We start from the raw sequence: 27,194 nt of genomic DNA, 5'->3' as shown, positions 1-27,194 counted from the left end.
GCATGTATCACCATTTCTTATTTACAATGAAACCAATGGCAGAGAGAACGCCACTGCAGTGGCATTGTTAAATTGAATAAACTTGTTGCAGTGGCACTCGTTAAATTGAGTGAACACTGTTAATATCAATACTTTATAAAAAATAAAATTAAAGACACTCCTGAATATTCATTCATCCCACACATTTACACATGCATAAAATTCATGATTGAGAAAAACCGCAAATTATTGAAGAGGAGCCACTTTTTACAAAAATATAAGTGACTCTGGAAAATTTTCAAAAGAAGGGTGAGTAAATTTCTCAAGAGTTGGGAACTCAAAACGTGACAGCAGGGTTGAATCTACATTTTCTACAACGCCATACCCTTTCCCTTGTTTGTGTCCTTCCTAACTTTGACCAAGCTCTTTAGTTCCTTCAGGGCCGATTCCACTGCATGGAGAATGATCTTCTTCACCTCTAACTTGTCTTCTTTCGCTCTGTGACCCTTGGGAACCAAGCGGTACTCTTCAGTCAATTGAATACATTCCTGTAAATTCTCAGGCGATACAAAATCAAGAGCAACTTTTATGCATGACTTGAGGTTTCGAACTTGATGAGGGCACCCAGCTGGAATGAAAACTGCCTCGCCAAGATGTTGTTCAAATGTCCATGCTTCTACTCCATATTCCTCTTTCAGCCTTCTCTTATGCTCAGCACAAAGGTAAATCGTCTGATCATGAATAGGATGAATAACCTCTTTAAGACGCTTACTGTCAAGGTGCCTGAATTCTCTCTGGTGTTTCTCCATATAAGCATGTAATTTGGGTATATCCTCTCTCCGAAATATATCCCAAAGAGCGCCCCCAAAGTCGGAGCTTTCGTTTCCCATCTCCCCTGAAACCTGTGGCAGCCCATCTTTTATTCTGTATTCTGCTCTCAATTTCTCTATTTGCTTTTGTTGGAAATCTGAGAACTTGACCTCGGCTGTATGCATTATAACATTGACAGCATCAGACATGTCAATGTGCAACTTAGTGACTGAATCCCCTCTAACAAGTTCTTCCCTGGTGCCATAAGCTATGTACGTTTTGGGTCCTAAATCAGTTCTCGCGCAGCCCGGTGGAAGCCTTGTGGCGAGATTTAGAATCCCTGTTTCAGGATGGGTGTACTCCTTGAAAGGTAAGGCACAGATAAATTCAGCACCATGTCGTGGTAGACGCTCCTCGAATAAATTTGCTGGAGGCCAATCTTTCAACTTCAACATCTCGGGCCAGTGATTAGTGTGACACCTTCCATTTACATAACCATCAAAAAACTGATGTATATTGATCTCAACCGAAAACCAATCCAGGCAATCAATGGCAAAGACTGAGTGTGTCTCGGTCGCAAACCTGTTTCTGGTCTCCCTGAAAGCCCGCCACATGACCATTGGCTCCCAGCTCAGCCCTGTTGTAGTATCCAAAACATTTCGGACAATCACAGGCTCGCCCCTTCTCCAGTGCTTCTGAAAATGTTCAAGAGCCTCGCCCTTCACATCCTGAACGGTTGGACAATACAAATAGTTGTCGCTGCTATCCTGCCTGTTAGCTGCTCTTCTTAACTTATCAGAGAGCTCAGAATTACCCTCGAAGCACTCAGAACATGGTTTGGAACCTCTCAATGGCTCTGGAATTTCATAGTTCCTCGCAATTGCTTGTGCCTTTTCTTCAATGTTCGCAATCCAATTTGACCCAGGGGGCATGCACTTCAATTCTAACAAGCTATTTCCACAACCACCACGCTCACTGGGCGGGCATGGGATCGAAAGATCAGAATTAACTTTCCAAACAGGTACCGGCGCAGACTCTAACTGACCCCTCATATTTTTCGGTTCTGCATCCTTCTCATTCTCTTCCTTGTCAGCCAGTAGTCTCTTCGTGTACTGTTGGTTGGATGATTCTGCTGAAGCACCCCCAGGCTGTAACCCATCACGAAGCTCTCGACAACATGTGAGACAGAGGTCATACTCACAAACTGCACAACTTCGGTGAAGACCTATGATGGATGTATTGCAATTATCACAGTAAACACGTTCATCTGGATCCACAACGTCCAAGGGAATCTCCAGGCTTTGTGCTGGTTTTCCTTGAATACGAGCCTCCACCTCCTGCTCCAGCATTTGCTCTTTTTGAATCCTAGAAACCACAGGGAGTGCACTGCAAATTAGGTACTGGAGACAACGAACCCTATCAGATTTACTCAATACAGGCTCCACGCTGACTTTCGGATTTCGCCGCAAACATGCTTTACAATTGCAAGTCCCCCTACAAAATGGACAGGTCTCGGCAATCTCCTCCTCCGTGAGAAGGGGGTACCACTTTTCAAAGCAGCAAACACAGTAACGCTTTGTACATATGGAGCACCAGACCACTCTTCCTTTGTCATTTCTTTGGCATTGATGGCACATTGTACTCACAGTTTTCTGTAATGGTGATTTTATTTCTTTCTCCCCCGCGGCATTATCATGAGACGAAGAACTTTCTCCAAGCTCGGTATCAGCCTTGCTCTGCAATTTACCATCACATTTTATCTTCCTCTTAGTTGCTTCAACCTTAGCAACATCAACCTCTGGAGGTGGAGCAATCGTCATTATTCCATTAGGTAGAGAGAGTCGCACAGGTTTCGAGGTCGAATCCCGGGCTCTGGAATCCTCAAACCCAAGCGCTTTATTCTTCTTTCTCGGGGGTTCATAAGAATTCCGGACACCGGAATCCTCAAACTCGATTGCTTTATTCTTTTTTCTCACAGCTTCATAAGAATCCCTGGAACTGTAAACCTCATACCCAATTGCTTTATTCTTTCTCACTGTCCCATAAGAATCCCGGGCACTAGAATCCTCAAACTCAATTGCTTTATTCTTTTTTCTGCCAGGTTCATAAGAATCCCTGGCACTGGAATCCTCAAACTCAATTGCTTTATTCTTTTTTCTCCCAGGTTCATAAGAATCCCTGGCACTGGAATCCCCAATTGCTTTATTCTTTCTCACAGGTTCATAAGAATCACGGACACCGGAATCCTCAAAACCAATTGCCTTATTTTTTTTTCTTACAGCTTCACAAGAGTCCCTGGCACTGGAATCCTCAAATCTGATTGCTTTATTCTTTCTCACATGTTCATAAGAATCCCGGCCACTGGAATCTTCAAACCTAATTGCTTTATTCTTTTTTCTCACAGCTTCATGTGAATCCCTGGCACTGGAATCCTCATACCCACTTGCTTTATCCTTTTTTCTCACAGCTTCATGAGAATCCCTGGCACTGGAATCCTCAAACCCACTTGCTTTATCCTTTTTTCTCACAGCTTCATGAGAATCCCTGGCACTGGAATCCTCAAACCCAATTGCTTTATGCTTTTTTCTCAGAGCTTCATGAGAATCCCTGGCACTGGAATCCTCAAACCCAATTGCTTTATTCTTTTTCCTCACAGCTTCATGTGAATCCCTGGCACTGGAATCCTCATACCCAATTGCTTTATCCTTTTTTCTCGCAGCTTCATGAGAATCCCTGGCACTGGAATCCTCAAACCCAATTGCTTTATCCTTTTTTCTCGCAGCTTCATGAGAATCCCTGGCACTGGAATCCTCAAACCCAATTGCTTTATCCTTTTTTCTCGCAGCTTCATGAGAATCCCTGGCACTGGAATCCTCAAACCCAATTGCTTTATCCTTTTTTCTCGCAGCTTCATGAGAATCCCTGGCACTGGAATCCTCAAACCCAATTGCTTTATCCTTTTTTCTCACAGCTTCATGAGAATCCCTGGCACTGGAATCCTCAAACCCAATTGCTTTATCCTTTTTTCTCACAGCTTCATCAAAATCCCTGGCACTGGAATCCTCAAACCCAATTGCTTTATCCTTTTTTCTCACAGCTTCATGAGAATCCCTGGCACTGGAATCCTCAAACCCAATTGCTTTATCCTTTTTTCTCACAGCTTCATGAGAATCCCTGGCACTGGAATCCTCAAACCCAATTGCTTTATTCTTTTTTCTCATAGCTTCATGAAAATCAATGGCACTGGAATCCTCAACCCCAATTGCTTTATTCTTTTTTCTCACCGCTTCAAAAGAATCCCTGTCACTGAAAGCCCCAAAACCAATTGCTTTATTATTTTTTCTCACAGATTCATAAGAAGCCCCGACACTGGAATCCTCAAACCCAATCGCTTTATTGTTTCTCACAGATTCATGAGAATCCCGGACACTGAAATCCTCAAAACCAATTGCTTTATTCTTTTTTCTCACAGATTCAGAAGAATCCCTGGCACTGCCCCTAAACCCAATTGCTTTATTTTCTTTGACATGTTCCCTGACACTGGAATCCTGAAACCCAATGCCTTTATTCTTCCTCGCAGTTTCATCAATATCCCGGACACTGGAATTCTCAAACCCAGTTGCTTTTTTATTTTTTCTCACACCTTCATAAGAATCCGGTGCACTGAAATCCTTAAAAACAATCGCGTTATTCTTTTTTCTCGCAGCTTCAGAGGAAACCCTGGCACTGGAATCCTCGTAGCCAACTACCTTATTCTTTCTCACATCATCTTCCATTGACGCCTCCATTGATTCTTCGCTCCACTCCGATCTGTTTTCAGAGTCCGAATCCCCAAATTCTTGTTCTTCGTCCTTATCCATTCGCTTCCCTCCTCTATTTTTCCCTTCCACAGCCGGCGGCTGAGAAATCTCAGCGCTTTCGGAAGACTCATCACTGTCATGTGAGACCGCCAGGGGCTTCCTATCCTTCTTCCCAGCATGCCCCCCCCTGCTCGTAGCCGCCTTTGACCTCTTTCGCTGCTGTAAATAGTGCTTCTCACAGAGCTTACGACCCGGCATTGCCTGGTTAGAGCACCGCCATTGCTTCCCATCGCTCCGACAGCAACGGAGGTCGTCCGATTCCGACCCTAAGTGTGGCGCTGATGTGCCTCTGCCTCTGCCCCTGCCCCTGCCCCGGCTCGTGCCCCTTGCGGCCATGACATCGGCTCCCCGACTGAATTTTTTTTCTGAAATCTGTCCATTCATTTTCTTCTCTGCTCTTTTAAAAAGTGAAAGGTCGCTGAAGCCTCGCAGCCCTTCTTATTCCTCTCCCAATGCGCCCACAGATTTGCGCGCGCTCTACAGCACACAGGCATTACTTGAATACCATTGGCAATGAAAATTCGATGTTCTATCTGTAAGGAAATATATAAAACTCGCAACGGCCCCTTTTTTCCTCCCGCGTTTTTAGTGTTTTCAACCCCTTTTACCGGTATTCATAATATCTGGTTTCGAAATTATTTTTATAATATAAAAATGGTTTTAATAATATAAAAAAATAAGAGGGTGCCATTAAAAAACCAATATGAAAATCTTTTTAGTAATATAAATAAATTAAGAGGGTGCCATTTGAAAAATACCCAGTAATTTTTAGTAAACGCTGAATGTATATTAATATTTAAATCCCTCCTAACCTTGCACCTTGGTTTGGCATCTGGAATTTTCCCTCTATTCCAAAAATCGACCATTTTTGTTGGCTGCTCTGCACCCAAAAATCCTTACAGATAACAAGTTATAGAAAAGGGGTTTTTTCGGTCCTTCAAGATGCATGTTATGCAAGGAATCCCCGAAATCCCGGAATCCGCCCTTCATCTCACACTAGAGTGCAAATTTGCAGGCTTTATCTGGCAAGAGCTACTTGGAACCTGGAATTTTAAGTTCACCTTCCCTTATTCCGTCCCAGACCTGTTTGCTGGATGGCTGGCCAGATACCCAGGCCCAAATCCAAAAAACAAAATCATCATAGCAGCGTGGATTGCTCTTCCTAAATTCATCCGCTGGCAAATCTGGTTAGAGAGGAATAGAATGATATTCAGAAATAAGGAATAGGACTTCAGACTTGTTGCAAATATAGTGAAATGCCAGTTATGATTCGCTGAGAACAAAAGGGATGATACAAATCTATATCAGCTAGATATTGAGTTTGGAGCTGCACTCAATCTCCAATTCCAAAAATCGACCACCATACCTATCTTTCTCAAAGATTGGCAAATCAGAAAAAATGAAGAAGAATTTCAGTCCTGGATTTCCAAGCAAACACTTCCTTCTCTCTTCTTTGACGGGGCAGCGAAGGGAAACCTAGGAATTGCTGGCGCAGGAGGGCTCATAATAAACTCAGAAGAAACTCCTAACCACAGATATGCTTGGGCACTCGGTCACTCCTCAAGCATGCAAGCTGAAGCGATGGCCTTCTTCAAGGGATCTAACTACTCAAAGAGTTGGACCACAAGGAGGCAAATGTCTTTGGTGATTCGCAGGTCATCATCAAAGCAATGGCGACCAACACTAATCCAGCAGATCTGCGTCTTGCAAGGACAATTACAAGGATCAAAGACATGACAAAGCAAACAACAAAGAGGCAGACATAGAGGCAAACAAGGCAGTCCAGCTATCTGCTGGGACTATTCTCAGAGACAAAGAAACATCATGGGATCCAATCCCCTAATCTTCCATGTTTTACTGCATTTTATTGAAACAGTTTGTATGCATTCATAAAGCAGCAGCAATAGATCACATTATAAAATGTAAAAAGAGGCGACGCATAAGCGTATGTGCTATGTCTCTCTTGTTGGAGAGGCGCTTAGAAATCAGCTTCATTATTTGTAACCTAAATTGTGGCTTTTTGCCAAAAATCTAATGAAATCTCATAACCGTTTCCGTAAAAAAAAAAAAAAAAAAAAAAAATATTAATAATATTTTAAAATGTTATTTTATTTTTAAAAATAATTTATATAAAGAAATATAGTGAAATCGACATTATAGGATTAAAATCATTTTATAATTTATATAGTTTATAACCTTTTGTAACGCAAGAATAAAAGGAAACGAAATGAGTATTTTATTTGAGGAGAAATAATAGTAATAGTTTAATTTTTTTAACTTATTTTAGTTAGGTATATTTTTTAGTCAATTTGGTTTAAAATTATTTTTGAGATTTATTGGAAGTTGGAATTCAAGTGTTTTTGGTCAATTTTGTCCAAAATTATGCATAAATTTGTTGGAATTGCAAGTATCTAATCTAAGTGCTTGTAGTCAATTTTGTCCAAAATTTTGTAAAGATTTGTTAGAATCACAAGTGCATAATCCAAGCGCTCAAAGATTTTTAGAGAATACTAAATCTAATTATGTACTCAAAAGCACATCTTAAATAACAAAAACTCATGATTTTGCCTATTGTCAGAGTTTATACAAAAGATCAAAACATAAAATAACTACACTGCATGAAAATAAAATATATTCATCGAGCCCACAAACACAATCAATCTCGTCCTCCAATTATTATGAGCATCATATCACCATCAACCTCTTAACGAGAATGAGGAGGTGTAAGTACAAAGTAGAAAACAAAATTTCAAAAAAAAACCATCATTATAAATAAATGGCCACATATTATGACAACATAACCCATTGACTTCAATTCAAAAACAACACTATTTTGATAGTTTTTTTAACATCAAGTAAAACTACTTATTATTATAAAAAATCAATAATCACTATTGAGCTTTGTAATCTTTAACATTTATGAATAAACCACATTTTGAGTGATTCTCAACAAGCCAATTCAATTCGTTATCTATGAGGTGAATCAATTCCCTATCTATGAGGTGTTGATTAATTGATTTGTGTTAGGTTTAATTTTATAAATCTGAAAATAATTTTCAAAAATAGTAGAATGAAAAAAAGATAACCAATAAAAATAAATAAATAAAAGTAAACAATGAAGTTAGAAAAAAATTATCTAAAACAAATCGCAGTAGAATAAAAGAAAAAAACTGAAAAAATAAATAAAATATAATAACGTAGAATTTATCTTCAAAACAAGTAATATAGTGAAGGAAAAATAACTAAAAAAATAATAACGCAAACTTGAAAACCTAGAAACCTATGGAGAATGAAAACCTAAAAACCTCAAAGAGGCGAAGGAGGTCGGCTAACCCATAATGGAAGCAAAATAATGTAGTGGAAAAAAATAAAGATAAAAGATGAATAAAGAAGGGTAATGAACACCGAGTACAAAGGGGAAGCAAACCAATGTAGTAGAAAGAAGGAAAGATAAAAGATAAATAAAAAATGATAATTAAAGATTGGAGGTCAAAGAGGTTTTAGTTATTTAATATGGAAGTAAATCAATGAGGTTAAAAAGTGAAAATGGAAACAAACTAATAATTTAAAGATGTTTACTAATCCAAAATGGAAGCAAATTAATGAGGTAAAAAATTAAAATGGAAGAAAATAAATTATTCGTAATTTTTTGTTGCTTTTTATTTTTAGCTTTCTTAGTATCACAAAGATTCTTTTAAACCATTAGTTTTCCAAATCTAGCCCATCTATTGGATGAAAGAATATTTTACCCACTAGTGGTCTATTGGATGGAAGAATGATCTAGGCAAGTTGAGGTTGGATGTCCATTGGGATAATTTAATTCCACTAAAAGTGACTTCCATCCTCAACCCCTCCCCATGAAATTTAAACCTGACACCTCGTTAGGACTAAACCCTACTCAAACCAAGAGCCTACACCTCATGAATGACAATCTTAAATATCTTAAGCAATAATTAGACTTAATCTCATGTGTAATATAATTATACGTCCAAGGAATATTTCAAGCTTTTAAGTAGGTCTTGTCACATGTTAAAACCAAGACCAAATACCATGGGTTACACAATACAATGGGCCTATAAACTACCAAACTTAAACTCATTAATGATAGAGTCAAGAGTCACTGAAGGTAACACATTTTCATTAATGTTACAACTTGAGTGGGCATAATGGTTAAGAGCATGTGTTTCCTTCTAAGAGGTCACACGTTCAAAACCAGAGGGGGGTAGAGTATGTATATCTTAGTAGACTTAACAGTCAAATAGTTGCGCGGAAGTGGGTCCCTTGTCCTACAAACAAGGGTGTCTCATACACCAATTTGGTGTCTAGCTCCGCTGTGACCTTAAAATTAAAGGGTGTCTCATACACCAATTTGGTGTCTAGCTCTGCTATGATCTTAAAATTGGATAATAATATATATAGTATTATATATTTTGTCGAGCCTATTATGGGGGAGATGTTGGGGGGAATTAAACCAACCTAGATCCATATTAACTCTGGATCTACCAAGGGTGAAGAGGGATCAAATCTCTTGATATAAACCTCTTTTAGAGTGAAAAGAAATTTGATCCCTCTCTGCGCTTGGTAAATCCGAAGTTAAGATGGATCTAGGCTGGTATATTTTATAGCTAGGGTTTACTGACATGGAAGAGGAAATGGTGGGTTATTCAAAGGACCCACTATATGGGGTTTGGATTTGGTCTACCCATTGTCTACTCATATCCTCTCCCTTCGGCTACAGAGGGGTCTACTCATGATCGCATTTCAATAACATATTCTTTAACTCCATCATGCCCATACCTTTTGTTAAGGAATCATTTCACATTTCCCCTTCCAAGGAGGGGCCCAATACCCAAGTTACCTTGGTGAAACTTTCTTTACCTAGTAGCTCACCTTCTCCATCTGCATTTTTACCCTCCCCATGGTCCCCTTTAGATGCATATTTTACCCTTGGTAAATTTTTAGTGGATCCTACCTCCTCACCAACATAGTACGCCCCTCCTAACATGCCCTCCACCTAGTTAAGTTTCCTAAGTTGCCTCCTAACCTTCAATATGTTGGGTGGAGGTAGTATCACTTAAACTATCCATTTCTCCCTCTAGCAAGGGAAACTCTAGGAAGAACAAAAGATGCATCAAACGTAAGGTGGATGAGCCTAGTCTAGTTTTTGGAGCAGATGTGAAGTTGCATGAGATTCTGAGGATGGAGAAATTAGTGTTGGTAAGAAGATTTATGAGAAAACACATATCTATGGTAACCTTAAGAAGATAGACCAACGAAAATTTCACTCCCCCGTTAAGATACTCCCCATGATGCATGATTTTAGCTAAATGATGGTTATGTTGGATAGCCTCAACTCGTGAGGATGCATACAAAGTTCTAAAAGGTCATTGGAGCTAGGGATCACAAGCTCTTTTCTTAAAGAGAAGGATGGTAGATTTGATGTTAGGTAAGAAAATCCCCTTAACATTTTGACTTGGGTACAACTCCGAGCTCTATGGTTGATTTTTTGGTTTAACGAATTTTTAAGGAAATTGGAAACTGTATTGGGGTTCTTCTCCTTTTAGAGGGTTGGATACATGGGAATGGTGCATATACTTGTGGGGTTGAATCTTGCATCACATCTCCCAAATATTATCTCCATAAAATTAACACTAGTCACTCACAGGAAATTGTTGGATTATGAAGGCGTCCCTTTCAAATGTGGTAGGTGCCATACCTATGGACACTTGGGGGAGGACTATCAGTCAAACAAGATAAAAATAATGGGTAAAGTAATATTCCACGGCATTGGACACTCTAGTACCACCTTCAAATGAACGACCTATCATGGACTCTCCGGCCACCTCGCCTCTCAAAGTTGGGACACATGTTTCTGATGATTAAGTGTCCATCCTTGCAAGGGTTAGTTTGGAGGGCCATCCCTCCTCAAGTATGCCTAATTTTCCTAATGTACCTCCTCATATGTATGTATCATTTTGCACTGAAATTTCTTCTTCCCCTGGGAAGTTCCTTCCTTCCCCCATAGTTTCCTCGTTATTTTTGCCACCTCCTTCTAATTATGTTTATATATCTCCCATCCCTTTTCGGTATCTTGATTCTAACACCTTTGCTTCCAAAGATGATTTAAACCTCACCCTATATTATCCCCTTCTCACTTTCAATCCTCAAGTTCCCTCTTTTTCTAACTCCATTCCCTTATATTTGTCCCCTTTATGCTTAAGATCCCATTTCCCTAACCCTCCTTCATCATTAGGCCACCCTTATCACCTCAAATTCTTCTTTGGTCCACCATCTAAAGAGTCAGATCATATTGTCTTGTTAATTCCTAACCTTGGAGGGGGATTAGGGATTTTGGAGGGAAAGAATGAAAGAGCTCCTAGGCGAGGAATAAAATATCTCCTCTCTTTATCTTAAAAGCAAGAAAATTAGAAATCATAAGGGGGTAAAAAATCAATTATTGGGGCCTTAGAGAATCTGCCTCCCCAAAAGTAGCAAAATGAAAGTCCTCTCTTTAAATTGTCGAGGTTTAGCAAACTCCTCCAAAATACTAGCTCTAAGGAGATTGATCAATATTCACTCTTCATATGTCTTTTTCCTCTGAGAGATGATCTGTAGGGCTCAAAATCTATTCAACTACTAAATCATTCACTACCCTCCTAATCTATTGTCTACATATATGCTATGGTAAATTCTAGTGGTATTTTAATTAGATGGCAAGGTCAGTAGATAAAATTCACATCAGCTTGGTCCATCTACTCTAGACTGGTGATTGATGTAACAAACATTTTTGTCTTACCCCCATGATTGTAAACATAACTATGTACTTCTAGCGTGAGAGCCACAACTGGCTGAAGAAAAGTTTGCATACACTTGAAAATTAACTGATAATTTATTGTTGGCCTAAAGGGAGGTACACCATGGATAGAAGTTTGAGGGGGGGAACCTTGTTGTGTGCCATGAACAAGCCAATAGTTAGCCACATTAAATTCCTAAAGCCCTTGCTGACCAATACACCAATTGCACTGACAGGTTATAAAGAGATGGGATTGGGCAGTGTGGGCAGAGGACCGAACCCATCCCCATCCCCCCCCCCGTGGATTGAGGGAGAAGGACGACAACCTCAAAGTAAGGTAGAATGAAAGATCAAGAGTAGGAGAAACAAGAGGAGACACAAGGATAACAACAATGGAAAAATACAAAAGATAAACAATTCTCGTTGTTTGGATTAGCTCTCCTTAGAATGTGGAGAGTCCACTAGTTTCCGGTAGCAAAGTGTGACGAGTTGGTTAAGCCAAAGAAAATAAGATCAAGCCATGTTGGAGTGATTGTTGAGCCCTAATATTTGTGATTTGGGATGTTATTCTCTATAATATTGTGTTTAAGGCCACTAGATTATGTGTTTATGCCTGAGTGGTTGGTGGGAGACTTAGTGAATGACAAAATCAATGTGGTGTTTGTTGTATGAACAAGTAAATTTGAGTCATTGTGGTGCTTGTTGGAGAGATGATAAACCACCTAAACAATGGTCTGCAGACCCTTGTGGTGCTTTCTATGAAAATGTATTTGATAAACCACTTGGATAATGGATTCAACCTCTTGGATTGAGCAATACACCATTTGGACCTTGGGTGAAGCTTTGTGGTTGAACTCAAAGGAGTAAGTGAGTCACTATGGTGCTTGTTATATAATTGATAAACCACTTGTAAAATGCAACTTGAATCATTATGGTGCTTCTGGAGAGATGATAAGCCACCTATACAATGGACTGCAGACCCCTGTGGTGCTTGCTATGAAAATACAACTAATAAAACACCTGGATAATGGTCTCCATATCCTAAATGTTTACCAAGATTTATTGTGAATTTCCCCTAAGCAAGCATCCCCTCAGAATTTAAATCTGTCTCAGTGGTGGTCAACTAAAAGAAAGCTATGATGTAGTTGGCCTATGGTTGGGTGGAGTGTGGAAGTCCCTCCTTTAATTTCCATCCATATTAAATACACTAATAATTATAAATGTTCATGCATACTAGATTATAAATGGTGATATTCCTAGTTGTGCTTATGGCTAATTCATGGTTTTGTATATTCATGAGTAAATTCCTGAAGTTCATTATGTGCTAATGATTTACAAGCTATCTTATATGTCTATGCTTTAATGAAGCATGCACTGGGTAGTTCATTTCCATACTCATTAGTTGTAGGTTATCATGTATGTTATGAATTGAATGAATTCCTTGGTTGTGTTGATAAATACTAACTTAAGAATAATGTGATGATCCATATATTATGTTCTCTCTCTATTGCTTGACAATAATGGCTTGAATAAATAGATAAGTTTAATCAATGGACTTGTGATGTTTGAGGATAGATTGTAAATTTCCTTGTGAAATTATGTAGTTTTGTGTATTTCACATTCATGTGATTAATAGACATATGATTCAAAATATGAAATTAGCCATCCAATGCAAGAGGTCTATAGAACTGGGTTGACTAGTATATCATTTCAAAGGAAGTACTAACAAGCTTAATGAAACTTGGGAAGGGGAGTTGCTCCTCTTTTTGTCTTAATGACATGCAAAACATGAATATGGTATACTATAGGGATGAGGGTCAGGCCCTGGTTCATCATGCCTTAGCCTATATGGACCATCAAGTTGTGGCTAGAACCAAACAAATGATCATGCATAAGTCAAATGGAAGAGGAAGTGGGCCCAAGATGGAACCTTAACCATTGGAAATTTTCCCACTAAACAATTGGATGATTGGACAACCAGAACCAAATATGTGGTGAGTTATCCTCATGAAAAGAGTCGATGGCGAAAAGGCCGATTCAATAATGGAACTAACCTAATGGTGGAAAGGTTGATTTGAAAAAGGAACCACCTCAATGAAATTTTTCCATAAGATGAGCAATCCACTGGGATCCAAAAACTTTCATGATCCATTAGCATTGGAAGGGTCGTTTCGACGGCGAAACTTTGTAGAAGGGAACCATACCATTGGGTTGCGGGATTTTTAGAGGAGATAAGTGGGTGAGTGAGCTGAGGAGTTGATTTTCAATATGACATGGTTGAATGGTGGACACCACTGTCTCTTGGTCATCAACATCAGATGCTTTCACAATACAAGTAGAGTGGGGTTAGGTGAATTTGAACCAATGTAGGAGATGCTAGAAGTGGATCCATTGGACTCGAGGACCATTGGACACTTGAATTAGTATGGACCTCATGCTACGATGATGGAGCCAAGAGAACTCCAATCTAGCGTGACGTGGAACTAGGGGCTCCACCATGGTTGGAAACCTCAACCTTGCACAACAAACTATGTTTACACATAGACAACCCAATATGTTGTTGTTTGGTGCTTGAGAACCCCATGGAGTTGACATGGAAATGCCATGCAGGCCAAGTGGGGGCCATGATGATCTAAAATGTAAACTTGAAGGTAATAGTAAATTTCAAGTAAATTTTTATGTATTGTGGGCAATGGATAACTTTGCAAAACACATAAAATTATGGTTTTTTTAACTTGGTTAAGTTACAACAAAAACATATACAAAATACAATATCAGAAACACAGTACAACAAAAATGATAAAGGAGTTCACCCCTCTCTTGGGCTACATCTCCTGGTCCAACTTCCAATGTTGGGTATCTTTCATTAAGTGCTCAAATTTGTGTTTACATGGCTTTACAATGCTCAATATGTAAAAATTATGTCTCTAATGGCTTTAGAATTGTCAAAAACCCCTATCTAGGCTCTTTCTGCACCTCATTTGGCCAAAAATTGAGAAAGTTATGCTTCTCCCTAGTTTTTCCATTTTTTCCATAGCTAGTTGTCCTACAATTCACCCCAAACCTAGCTTGAGTGCCCCAAACCTGGAATTGATGCACAAATTCTGCCTACAATCATGCTCGACGGTGAAAATCTTCGGACGCTTTAAATGTCCTCTAACCCCCTGTTTTCGAAAATTTTGGTCGTATGGGTGCCACGTGCCCAGGGGCTGGGGCTAACCACCTGCCCCAGTCGGTTGGGCCCCCAACAAACTGACCACTAGTCACAATGGGCATATAAAACCTAGAGTTTGGGCTTGAATCCACGTGTGCACTTTTTTGGTGGAGGGCGTGGTCACGTTAACGACCATGCATCATAGGGCTAGCCCCCCTTCTTGCGCACTTAGGGGTTGGCCCCTTTGTTAAGCCTCCCTCTCGGGCCTGTGACTTGGGGCTAGGGCTACGCCCTGGCCCTTGGTCCTGCCCCTTGGTTCTGTGGATGCAGGGACGAGGGTTGGGGCTTAGCCCCGACCCAACCTCCAAACACATTTTGTGATCAATTCAAATATAACATGGGCACTTATATAGTTAAGTCATAACATATGGTGTAGTGGTATAGTGCCTTGTTGCATGGGTGTAGGTCTTGTATTCGACCTTGGTCCGGTCCCTTTAATCCCTTAACAAAATTTTAACATGCCATAAGGAGGCCATGTGGCATCCATTCATTGGCCCACGTGGCTTCCAACCATTGGACCATAATAAATCACAGTCAGCCAATTAAATAATAAAAAATTCAAACCAATTAGATTCTAATATTTTTGAACCAATCTGGAGAGGCCAAGTGGCAGCCTGCCATTGGCCCAAAATGTACAACCAACCTGTCAAACCTATAATTTTTTTACCTGTTTGGGAAAATGATCAGAACACGATATCAGGAGCATATGATATTGGTTTTGAATTATTCAAGTTATGTTATATTTAGGTCGTCGAGATTTACACTTTGGTACATGTTTCGAGCACTGTCACACACTTTAAATTTTTAGCACCTTATTGATCCCTTGGATCATTCCTCCCCACAGAAGCTTTTGGACCTCCAAAAGACTACTTTTAGTCAACAAACAGATGAGGGTACAGTGCCCTCACCCTTCCAATATCAATCCATATGGATTTTCTTGGGTTTGTCCCTTTGAGTCCAACACAAAGGTATTCCACATTCCCTTGTTTTGAAGTTCTTGTTCTTCTGTCAAGGATTGTGTCTTGTTCTTCAAGAAATTCTGGAGAAAAATCTTCTATTGAAGGAATTTCAACATGCTCTCCTTGATCATCAATCAAAGGAGGCTCATATAATCTCAAATTCTCAACATTAACAACTGCATACATTTGCATATATGGAGGCAAATCCTACCAGAGGACATTATTACCAATCTTTTCTAGAATCTTAAAAGGTCCATACCTTATTGGTTTCAGTTTTTTACCTTCTCCTTTAAGCCTCTCCTTGCTAATGTAAAGCCAAACTTCATCTCCAACCTGAAAATTGTGATCAACAAGATTCTTATCATGCCTTGTCTTGTACTTGGCTTGGCTCTTTTCCAACTATTCGTGAACCATTTGATGTACCAATTGAACTTATTCAATGAATCACTTGGCCTTATCAATCACTATGAACATCAATAGCAACATCTTTTCCAAAGATAAAATCTAAAGGAGATTTTGGTAAGTAACTAAAACATGCCTAAAATGGAGATGCTTGAGTCGATGAATGCTTTTCCCGTTATAAGTATGTTGAATGTAGTGTAAGTGTTCATCCCAAAGCTTAGGATGTTTTCTACAATAACCACGAAGAAGATGTATTGTCGTTCTATTCACCACTTCTGTCTAACCAATGGTTTGTGGATGGAACACTATTCTCTTTTTCAACTTGGTGTCCATGAGTCCCCATAAGCTTGACCAAAAGTTCTCGACAAATCGAGAATCTCGATAAGAAATAATGGATTTTGGCAACCCAAAATGTACCCATACATGTTGAAAGAACATTTGTGCAATCTGTTCAGCTGTAACCTTCTTCTTACAAGGCATCAAAATACACATCTTGTTGAAACGATCCACTACAACATAAAAATAATCATGATTTTTTTTAGACATAGGCAGTCCTCCTACAAAATCCATAAAAACGCTTTCCGAAGGATGGGAAGGAACTGGAAGTGGAGTATACAATCCTAACTTTCTATTGCTAGGCTTACTTGTAGCACATAAATAACATCCTCTTACATATTGTGACACACTTTCATTCATTCTAGGCCAATAAAAATACCTTTGTAATTGTGCCACCATCTTGCCTACACCAAAATGGCCAACAATAAGAGAAGTATGTGCTTCCCTTATGATGTTGACTCTTTCACCCTATGGAATGCATAGCTTGCCAAGATGATACAAAATTTTATCATGCACATGGTAATCCAATTCCTCTACTTGGTTGCCTTGACACAAAGTTTCATATACATCTTTAAAGTCATCATCTAAAGCATATTGTTCAACATAGCTCTCATGCATGATAGAATTATGCTTAATAATAAATGAAGCATTAATAATTGGTCTAGAAAGCATGTCAACAAAATTGTTATAGATACCTTTCTTATACCTTATCACCAAGTGGAATTGCTGCAAGAAACCCATCCATCTAAAATTCCTCACTTGTTGTAGCTTAGTTTGTGATTGCAAGTATTGCAATGGTTGACGATCAGTGTGAATGATAGTTTCCTTTCCCATCAAATATTGTTTCCAGTTTTTCACACTTTGCACCAATGCATACAGTTCCTTTTCATATGTAGGATAGTTAACTACTACACCATTAAACATTTCACAATGGTAATATATGGGCTTACCATGTTGCATCAAGACCGCTCCCATGACATAGTCACTTGCATATGTTTGGACCTCAAATGTTTGTCTTAAATCAGGAAGTGCAAGAGCTGGAGTTGTGTCGATTCTCTCCTTCAATGCATCGAAGGCTTTCTGCTGCTTTCTTCTCCACTAAAAAGCCTGCTTTACACTTTTCAAGGCATGTAATAGAGCTGCAATTGAAGAAAAGTTAGAATTGAACTTTCTCCAATATTGGGTTGCTCCCAAAAAGCTACTAACCATAGTTACATTATTGGGCTTGAGCCAATCTACAATGACTTTGACCTTTAAGTGATCTATCTTCAATTCACCCCCTCCAATAATATGTCCCAAATACACTAATGAGGCCTTTCCAAGTTCACATTTAGACATCTTTAAAAACAACTTTTGTTTATTCAAGATATCTAAGACTTGCCTAACATGTCTGACATGTTCTTCACGGGTTTTACTGAATATCAATATGTAATCTAAATATAAAACTACAAAATCATCAAGAAAATGCCTTAAGACATCAGTCATAACTCTCATGAATGTTTCATGAGCATTGCAAGACCAAAAGGCATAACTAACCATTCAAACAAACCTTGCTTTGTTTTGAAGGTTGTCTTCCATATGTCTCCTTCAACAATCCAATCTAATGATGACCACTTCTCAAGTCTAACTTAGTGAAATACACAACATCTTTCAACTGATCAAGCAAATCATCAATTCAAGGAAGAGGGTAACGATTCTTTACCGTAATCTTGTTTAAGGCTCTGAAATCCACGCACATGTGTCATGTACCATCTTTCTTTGGTACTAAAACAATTGGTGACCCGCATGGCGATGTGCTTAGTTTTATGACCCCTTTATCAAGCAACTCTTGGAATTTTTTTCTTGATTTCTGAATTCTCCATAACTAACATCATGTACATGCCAATGTTTGGAAAAGGACAAACTTATTGCAATTGGACCTCATGTTGGATTATTCTTTTAGGAGGAAATCCTTTGGGTTCCTAAAACATCTCATCATAGGTGTTAACAACCTCATACAAGTCAAATTTAACTTTGCATCACATCCTTGGAAGGCTTTATTTTCAACATTCTCTTTTGGTTTAATCATCAAGAGTACAAAGTTCTTACTAGCATTAACAACCCTCTTCATTTGTTCAACATTCATAAGTGATAAATTCAACTTCTTGCTATGTGTTCTAACAATGTACTCAAACCCATCTTTAAACAAGGGATATTTATTCTCATGGCAATGAAAGATGGCTCTCCTATCATATAGATATGGGCTTCCCAAAATAATACCACAAATGTCAAGTGGAATGACATCAAGCTCTACCTCATCTATAAAATCCGCAGTGATGACAAATCTCAATCTACACCTTTTTTCACATGAAATTTTGCATTGTCAAATATCTAACCTAAAGGATAAGGTTTAGGATGTGGAGTGGAATACAAATTCAATTCCTTAACAATGTATTCTATTGTGATCCACTCTCAAATAATTTATCTATCTTGGTATGTTTTGAAATGACTCTAATGTGGAAAATCTCTATTCTTTCTTTTTCATCTTGAGTTTCATTGAGGATGCTTGAAGAACTAGTACTTGCAATAGAGTCCTTACCTTTGAATCACATGGCTGTGATCTTTGTTTCATCCCTGGAATCAGATCCTAAATCATGTTGTGTAGTTGTAGCAGTGCTTTATTTCTCTTTTTTGTTAAACTTTTTGGGTCTCATTTCAGGATGAAGTTTCCAATATTGGTCTTCATCATGGCCTTGTTTTGAACAGTGTTTACATGTGAGTTTTTATCCCTCTTTCTTGACTAAAGAATTATTCTTCCCTTTTCCTTTGAATTTCCCCTTTCCTTTGTCTCCACTCATAAATGGCTTTTTGCTACGCTATTGAGGAACATTATTTCCTCTTGCTTCTAAATGAGTTACCTGTGCACAAACTTCATCTAGTTTTGTAGGGTTAAACATGAGAATTGTGTGTCTCAAATAACTATGTAATCCTCTAATGTATTTGAGTAGAGTGTGTTGAGAGGATACATCTATACCCAAAATCAAATCTCTTTTTCTAAATTCTTGAGTATAGCTTTGCACATTTTGACCTTTATCTTTCCTAAAGTTTTTCAATCCATGATAGTTTTTTGCATGTATGATAATGGATAAAATTGCCTTCTTATTGCAAGAACAAAATCATTCTAAGAAGATAAAACATTACATGTTTCTTCATGTCCTCTTAAGTTTTGGCCTCCCACCAAATAAGCGCTTCACCTTCCCATCTAAGAGAAGCAAGTTGAATTTTGGTCTCATCATCCTTGATTATTTGTATCCTACAATACACTTCAATATGATGAACCCAGTTATCCAATTTCTCAGCATTTACCTCCCCATTGTACATAGGAAATTAAGACTTTGTATCAAGATTTAGCAAAGGAGTTTTACCATGTCCCTTTGGAGAATTTGAAGGTGTTTGTGAAAAGGTTGAATAAGTAGAAGAAGACAAGGATGAAGATGAGGATGAGGATGGAGGTGAAGGTGGTGGTTTGTCACCATTCCCTCCATTCCCTTTTGGAGGTTTGTCTCATTTTCCTCCATCTCCTTTTGGAGGTTTTGAGCTCTCTCCATACAACCTTGAATTCATCTCTTCATAAAGAACCTTTAGCATTTCAGACATCTCAAAGAAATCTTTTCTGAAAGTTCTTTCATCTTCAGAACCCCCTTCAGGATCTTCTTCATGTGCCGTGACTATTGAAGCTTGAGGTGTGTTTATTCTCCTTAAAAAAAATTGAGATCTTGGCTCCACAAGTTCTCCTTCTCCTCTTTTAAGCTTCAACCTTGTAAGCATAAGAAAAACATTTGAAAAAAAAATCAAACCTTCACAATAATCTCGAGCTCCAATACTGAAATGATATAAAATGTAAACTTGAAAGTGATAGTAAAATTGCAATTTTTTTTATGTATTGTAGGAAATAGATCACTTTGCAAAACAGATGAAATTATGGTTTTTTTTTTTTTTTTAAAACTCAGTTAACAGAAAAGCAAAGACAAAATACCATATTAGAAACACATAACAACAAAAATGATAAAGGAGTTCACCCATCTCCTGGCCCACATCTCGTGGCCTACATCTCCTGGTCCAGGTTCCAATGTTGGGCTCTTTCATTAAGTGCTCAAATTTGTTTTCACATAGATTTACAATGCTCAGAATGTAAAAATTATGTCTCCAAAGGCTTCATAACTGTCAAAAACCCTCATTTGGGATCTTTTTTCACCTCATTTGACCAAAAACTGAGAAAGTTATGTTTCTAATTTTTCCACAACTAACTGTTCTACAATTCACCCCAAACCTGGCTTGAGTGCCCCAAACCCAGAACCAACGCATAAATTCTGCCTATAATCATGCCTGATGGTGAAAAATGTCAGACACTTTAAATGTCCTCTAATCCCCTGTTTCCGAAAATTTTGGTCGTATGGGGGCCACGTGCCTAGGGGCTGGGGCTAACTGCTCGCCCCAATCAGCTGGGCCCCTAAGGAACTGGCCAATGGTCACAATGGGTGCATAAAACTTGGAGCTTGGGCCTAAATCCATGCGTGAACCCTTTTTTTGGAGGGTGTGGTCACGTTAATGGCCATGTGGCTTGGGGTTAGCCCCCCTTCCCACACTCTTAAGGGTTGGCCCCTTCGTTATGCCTCCTGCTGCAGTCGTATTGGTTGGGCCCATGACTTGGGGGATGGGGCTAAGCCCTAGCCTTTGGTCCTGCCCCTTGGTTTTGTGGGTACGGGGACTAGGGCTGGGGCTTAGCCCCAACCCAACCTCCAAACACATTTTGTGCTCAATTCAAATATAACGCGGACACTTATATAGTTAAATCATAACATATATTGTAGCAATATAATGCCTTTTTGCTGGGGCGTAGGTCTTGTGTTCGACCCCGGTAAGGACCCTTCGGCCCCTTAACAAAAATTTAACATGCTACCAGGAGGCCACGTGGCTTCCAACCATTGGACCATAGTAATTACAGTCAACCAATTAAATAATAAAAAATTCGAACCAATCAGATTCCAATATGTTAGAAAATTATATATTACAGAGCAATGGAACACATAAAATATTGCAGAAATATAAACACAGAAAACGCGCAAAACAAGAGAGACACAGATATACGTGGTTCACCCAGTTTGGGCTACGTCCACCTCGAACAGCCAGTCCTTCCTTTCTATTATCCAGCAAAATGAAGAGACACAACCTACAACAAATCTGCTGTAATATCCTCTGTTTTCTCTCACGGTCTCACCTCTCTGTTTTTCGCTCACATAATACACATCTATATCTCAGCCTCCAATACAATGCCCTCATACAAAGAGAGGGGTTGCCTTCTAGGGGAAAAAACCCTAAACTAAACATAATTTCTACCGTCAGATCATCTGCCTAATGAACGGCCCAGATTGACTAGAAATTACTATACTTTTACAAGGCAATTTTACATCTGTTTTTAGCTTCGGGGGCGCTGCCCCCGAGCCCCCGCTGGCCCCCGGACCCCCGCGGCACCCCCCCACTTGGAGGGGTGTACAAACTTCCTAGGGTATACATCCGGCTGAAACAAAGACCTCTGAACAATCATGCTCCACACACAACACAATATTTTGGAACCAATTTGGAGAGGCCAAGTGATAACCTTTCATTGGCCCAAAATGTACAATCAACCTATTGAACCTACAATTATTTTACCTGTTTGGGAAAAGAATCAGAACATGATATTGGGAACATATGATATTGGTTTTGAATGATTCAAGTTGTGTTGGATTCAGGTTGCTGAGATCTATGCTCTAGTATAGGTTTCGAGCACTATCACACACTTTGGATTTTGAGTACTTTACTAATCCCTTGGATCACATGAGGTGTCATAATGAGAATACCTTCTTATCTCGGATTTAGATTTAAATAAAATTTATATAACCATAAATCTCTTGATGAGCTAAACACAAAGGTGCTACCAAAATTAAATTCCACAAACATGAAAAATGAGGTGGTTGTAACCCCTTCTTCATAATAGAACTTTGGAGATTGGGTCAAGCAAGTAACACCTTCCATAGCTCGGGATCCTTAATTGGTTGAGAGGGTGGTTGCAGAGTGGTATTGGAGAATTGGTTCAAATACTAGGCACGGAGGACCAAAAATACACCATATGAACAAATTGGAGCTTTGATACATAGTAATACCAAAGCCTAGTTTTTATGTATCTAGATCAAAATAGCGCAGAAACATAAGAAAAGATAGATCAATGACTAGATAATGTTGTTAGATGTGTTGATATTTTCCCATAATTCTTAAGAAACTTGCGATAATACCTTGTCAACCCGAGAAATCCTCAAATATGATTTAAGGTTGTGGGGATTTTACATTCCTTGATGGCTCTTATTTTGTTAGGGTCTACCTTAACACCCTTGTGAGATACAATATGACCCAAATATTCCAACTCCTATACCCCAAAGAAACATTTGGAGGGTTTTGCATACAATTGTTTCTCCTCTAATAGTTTAAGCCCCTTGTCAACATGTTGAACATGATCTTTCCCAAGACTTGTTGTAGATTAATATATCATCAAAAAATACTAACACAAATTTTCTAAGGAATAGTTTGAAATTGGAATTCATCAAACCTTGAAATGTGGATGGTACATTAGTAAGGCCAAAAGACATGACCAAAAATTCATAATGACCTTCATGAGTTTTGGGTATTGTTTTTGGAATGTCTTCAATCTTCTTTCTAATTTGATGATATCCAAAACAGAGATCCAGCTTGGTGAAGTAAATTGCTCCATGTAATTCATCCAACAATTCATCAATGACAAGAATGTTAAATTTGTCTTTAATAGTGAGCTTATTGGGCTCCCTATAATATGGACACATATGCCATGATCCATCCTTCTTGTGCACCAATACTACTAGAGAAGAGAAATAACTTTGGCTAGGTTGAATTATACTTGCCTCTAACATTTCTGCAACCATACATTCAATTTTACTCTTTTAGGCATGGGACATATGGAAGGTTTGATGTTTGGAGGAACACTTCCTAGAATCAAGTGAATAACATGATCATGATCACGAATAAGTGGGACACCTTTGGGAGTTTCAAATACCTTGGAATGATTGTCCAAGACTCTTTGGGGATCTAGAGAAATGGATGATTTCGATGCTTGAACATCTAATGAGCATAATTGTTCAACTGTGCCTCATTTTTATTTCTTCAAAAGATTTGTCATGCCATTAGAGTTGATTATCTTCCCTAGTTTCCTTGTGATACCCCTTAATCCAATTTCCTTTCTTGCCTAGAAAAATTTCAAGAAAAGTTATTCAAATACAACATCATAACCACCCATTGGAATGGAAACATTGGACTATTCAATACATATTCCCCCATGGTTAGATTGATATTATGGCACTTCCCTGAGAAATTTATAGTTCCTCCATTTGTAATCATCATTTGACATTCTGGTGTTGGATATAGAAAGTAATTCAATTCCTTTGCTATCTAACAATGAATAAAATTATGGGTACTACTCAAATCAATCAACACTAATACCTTTTTCTTCTTGATGTATCCTTCTATCTTCAGAGTTTGAGGAGTGGTAATTCTTGCCAATTCATTACAAGATATGGTTGGATTCATTTCTCCTTTTTCAACCTCTAGGGTTGTTTCCTGGTGTATATCTTCTTTTTTTAATGTTTCTTAGTCCTTTTCTTCCTCCTCTTCACAATCTATGTAAAATAATTTCTTCTCAGCATAATTATGACCTTTAGTGTATTTTCTATCACCGCTATAACAAAGCCCCTTTTCTCATTTTTTTTCTCGAGTTGTTGTGGTGTCAACCTTGTAGGTTGTGGGAGGATAGGAGTGGTAACACTTCCAATTTTATAGTTGTGAGTAGTAGACCTCCTTGTTGCCATAATTTTTCTTTCAATTTTTCTTGCCAACTTAAATGAATTCTCTAATGACTTAGGTTCCCAAAGGTGAACCTCATTTTGGATGTTATCCTTAAAGTCCCCATGAAGACAACAATCATACACTCCTATGGAATATCCGCTACCTTGATATTCAATCTTTGAAAGTCCTCAATATGCTCCCCAACTGAACCCTTTTGTTTGAGATTTATCAGTTAGCTAAAGAAGGTATTTCTCTTTGTATCCTCATAATATGCCATCAATTCTTCCATAAAAATTGTCCAAGTTACAAGTGATTGATGAGAACAAAGCCATCGATACCACACAAATTGATTGGGTTCAATGCATACCTTTTGTGTGTGTTGCACATCTTGTGAATCAAATAATTGGTCCATTTGTAGTATCCATGTCACTGGATCCTTGTCATCAAACTTCCTCATATTGATCTTTGGAACAGGTTAGTCTTCAACCCAAAATTAGAGTCTCTAAAATCATGAATTACAGTCCTTTGGTTCTTATCATGATCGGTTCCATGGACTACTGTATCACCATTAGGAAGCATTTCCTATAGCAACTTTGTCAAACTTCCTTCAAACCTTCCATTTCCGCTTTTAAACCATCCTCCAAAGCTTCCATGTCTTCCTTTATTTTGCGTCTCAACCATCCATATTAACATTCATTGCTCCTAATTCATTTTTGGTTTCTCTTTGTGAGAGTGAAAATTGTCCCTTCAATTTTGATATATCATGTTACATTTCTTCTTCTTCATGCATCATAGTAGAAATTTGTGATGGCTTAATAGGTGTATAATTTTTTTGTTTTGGAGAGATTTTGGAATCAAATTATGACATCTATGCTCCACTATTCCCTTTTAATCACTTCAAACCATTTTTTCAAACGAAAGTTATGCAAATTTTAAAATACACACCCTTTAAGAGCTTGATTTTGAGCTAGTTGATAAGGTTGACCTTGAAACTATTGTATCTCTGTGATTCCAGCCTCCCAAGATATGAAATTATATCCTGTGGTATCCTTCTGTGTCTTATTTCCAACCCCACCAATTAGATCGAAATTAGATTATTCAAGGTAAATTTATGACAAATATCCCATGATGATGATGTTTCACTTAAAAGAAAGATTTAGGAAAACAACATTAAGGAATTCAGAGTAGGATTATGGTCCACTGCAAAATAGAAGATCACTGGTACAAGAGGGTTTATGATGTGAGGCAGTCATGGGTTTCGATGCCGTGACCTCCAGCAGTTAACAGCTATGGCCGCACCTGCACCAGACTCCTAACCAGTTGATACCTGCTCTGGTTTTTTCTTGACTGCCACAACTGTTTACGGTTTCCCTCTCCCACTCTGGTTTACAAAACTCCCCATCGATTAAACTACGGTTTACTGTCATTTTGATGTCCTCATCTGGCAGCTGTCATAACTTTCCCCGACAATCATGGATGACCTGGGAGAATTCTTGGACCCTTCGGAGGATGTGCCCTCATGGTCCCCCACCAAGACCATTACTACCGGTCTCTTCCCCTTCATGTCGAACTGACTGATGAGGTTGAAGCCCTTCCTCTGATAACTCGACCTCTCATCTCGTCGGTCACCCTTCCAGAAGAAGCAGCCTCTCCCCATGTTCTCATCTCACAGTCCAGCCTTTCGTGTTCTTAGGCTCACATTGCTCCCTCGCTAAAACTAGTAAACCAAACCCTATCTCCTAAAAACGTTCTGACCTCTCTTTTGGCGGTGACCGGTCACATTTCCCTCGACCCCCCTTAGGGTTCAAAGACGGTGGTTTCGGGTCATACTGCAACGCCGACCTCTTCGGCTCCCTCTCAAGGACGTTTCACAAGCATTGGACCCATTACTGGAATTTTTGCTACCATCCCGCAGGAGGAATCAGAAAACCCTAGGGTTTCACTAGGACCTTCATTCCCTGTTTCATCTCAGGAGGCAACGGACGCTGGGGTTCCAGGACAGCTGAGAAAGAAACAGGGTCCAAAGATTCGTGCCTGTGCTACGCCCCTCAATATAGCTGAAGACATCAAATTACTTGACGCCATGGACATTGCTGTGAAGGTCTTGGTCGGCCGGGTGCGTGGTAGACACTACAGTGTGGCCAAACTACAGCAATGGGTTACGGATGTTTGGGGAGATAATCTGAAGGAGATTCCGAAGGTTCAAACCCTTGAAAAAGGGTGGTTCACCCTACACTTTAGCAGCTTGGAGCATACCAACTGGGTACTGTCCACAGTTTGGCACTTAGACCTGGCCCCAGTTCTCCTCCGTCGTTGGACTCCCCTTTTTGACCCGGCGAGGGAGAGGGTGGATGCAGGACTGATCTGGGTTCGTTTGCTCGGCCTACCATTACACTTCTGGATAGAGGATGTTTTCAGGCTCATCAAAAATGCACTCAGTATCTATCTCACCTTTGATAATTCTTATCAGACCTCGGGGCAGTTAGCATATAAGAGGATTTTGGTTCATTTGGACCTGTCTAAGGGTTTGCTGGAGTTTATTGATATTCGTTGGAGGAACCACACCACACGACAATTGCTGGATTATGAGGGTGTCCCCTTTAGATGCCGTCGTTTCCATAAGGTAGGGCATCTTTTTAAGGATTTCCCTCTACTGAAAAAGAAGAAAAATCATACCACAGAACAGGAGGCGCCCTCCCATCAACACACCTATCAGGAAGCACTGCCCAGGAGACAAGTTCCCTTGGCCACACCGGACCCGGACGTAGCTGAGATCCCAGACAATCAGCAGAAGATTCCAGCCATAGGGGCAGTGGCACCTCCACAGCCAAAGAAGCATGGGCGACCTCAAAATCATTTGCAGCCTTCACAGTCTCGTCCACAGTCGTGATCTGAGGGCTTTCCCTCAACGGGTATGAATCCTTCCATTCCTTTCCCCACTTGCAGCTCTTCTC

The 27,194-nt window shown here is 39.2% G+C and overlaps 1 protein-coding gene across 1 annotated transcript; it reads right to left on the bottom strand.

Moving 5' to 3' along the window:
- Window positions 1-257: 257 nt before the first annotated feature.
- Window positions 258-5,159, bottom strand: LOC149223413 (uncharacterized). Its single transcript, XM_089385839.1, has one exon. The coding sequence runs from the start codon at window positions 5,031-5,033 to the stop codon at window positions 351-353; it is 4,683 nt and encodes a 1,560-aa protein (XP_089241965.1). The 5' UTR covers window positions 5,034-5,159; the 3' UTR covers window positions 258-350.
- Window positions 5,160-27,194: the final 22,035 nt, after the last annotated feature.

Source organism: Pinus tabuliformis, chromosome Q, assembly GCF_031772625.1.
Source record: "Pinus tabuliformis cultivar Carrire ecotype Pingquan chromosome Q, CPIR1, whole genome shotgun sequence".
NCBI classification, from domain to species: Eukaryota; Viridiplantae; Streptophyta; class Pinopsida; order Pinales; family Pinaceae; genus Pinus; species Pinus tabuliformis.
This window is presented reverse-complemented; position numbering and strand designations above follow the sequence as displayed.

Excerpts from the sequence above, each read along its gene's own strand:
- LOC149223413 (XM_089385839.1), bottom strand. The coding sequence starts at position 5,033 with ATGAATGGACAGATTTCAGAAAAAAAATTCAGTCGGGGAGCCGATGTC.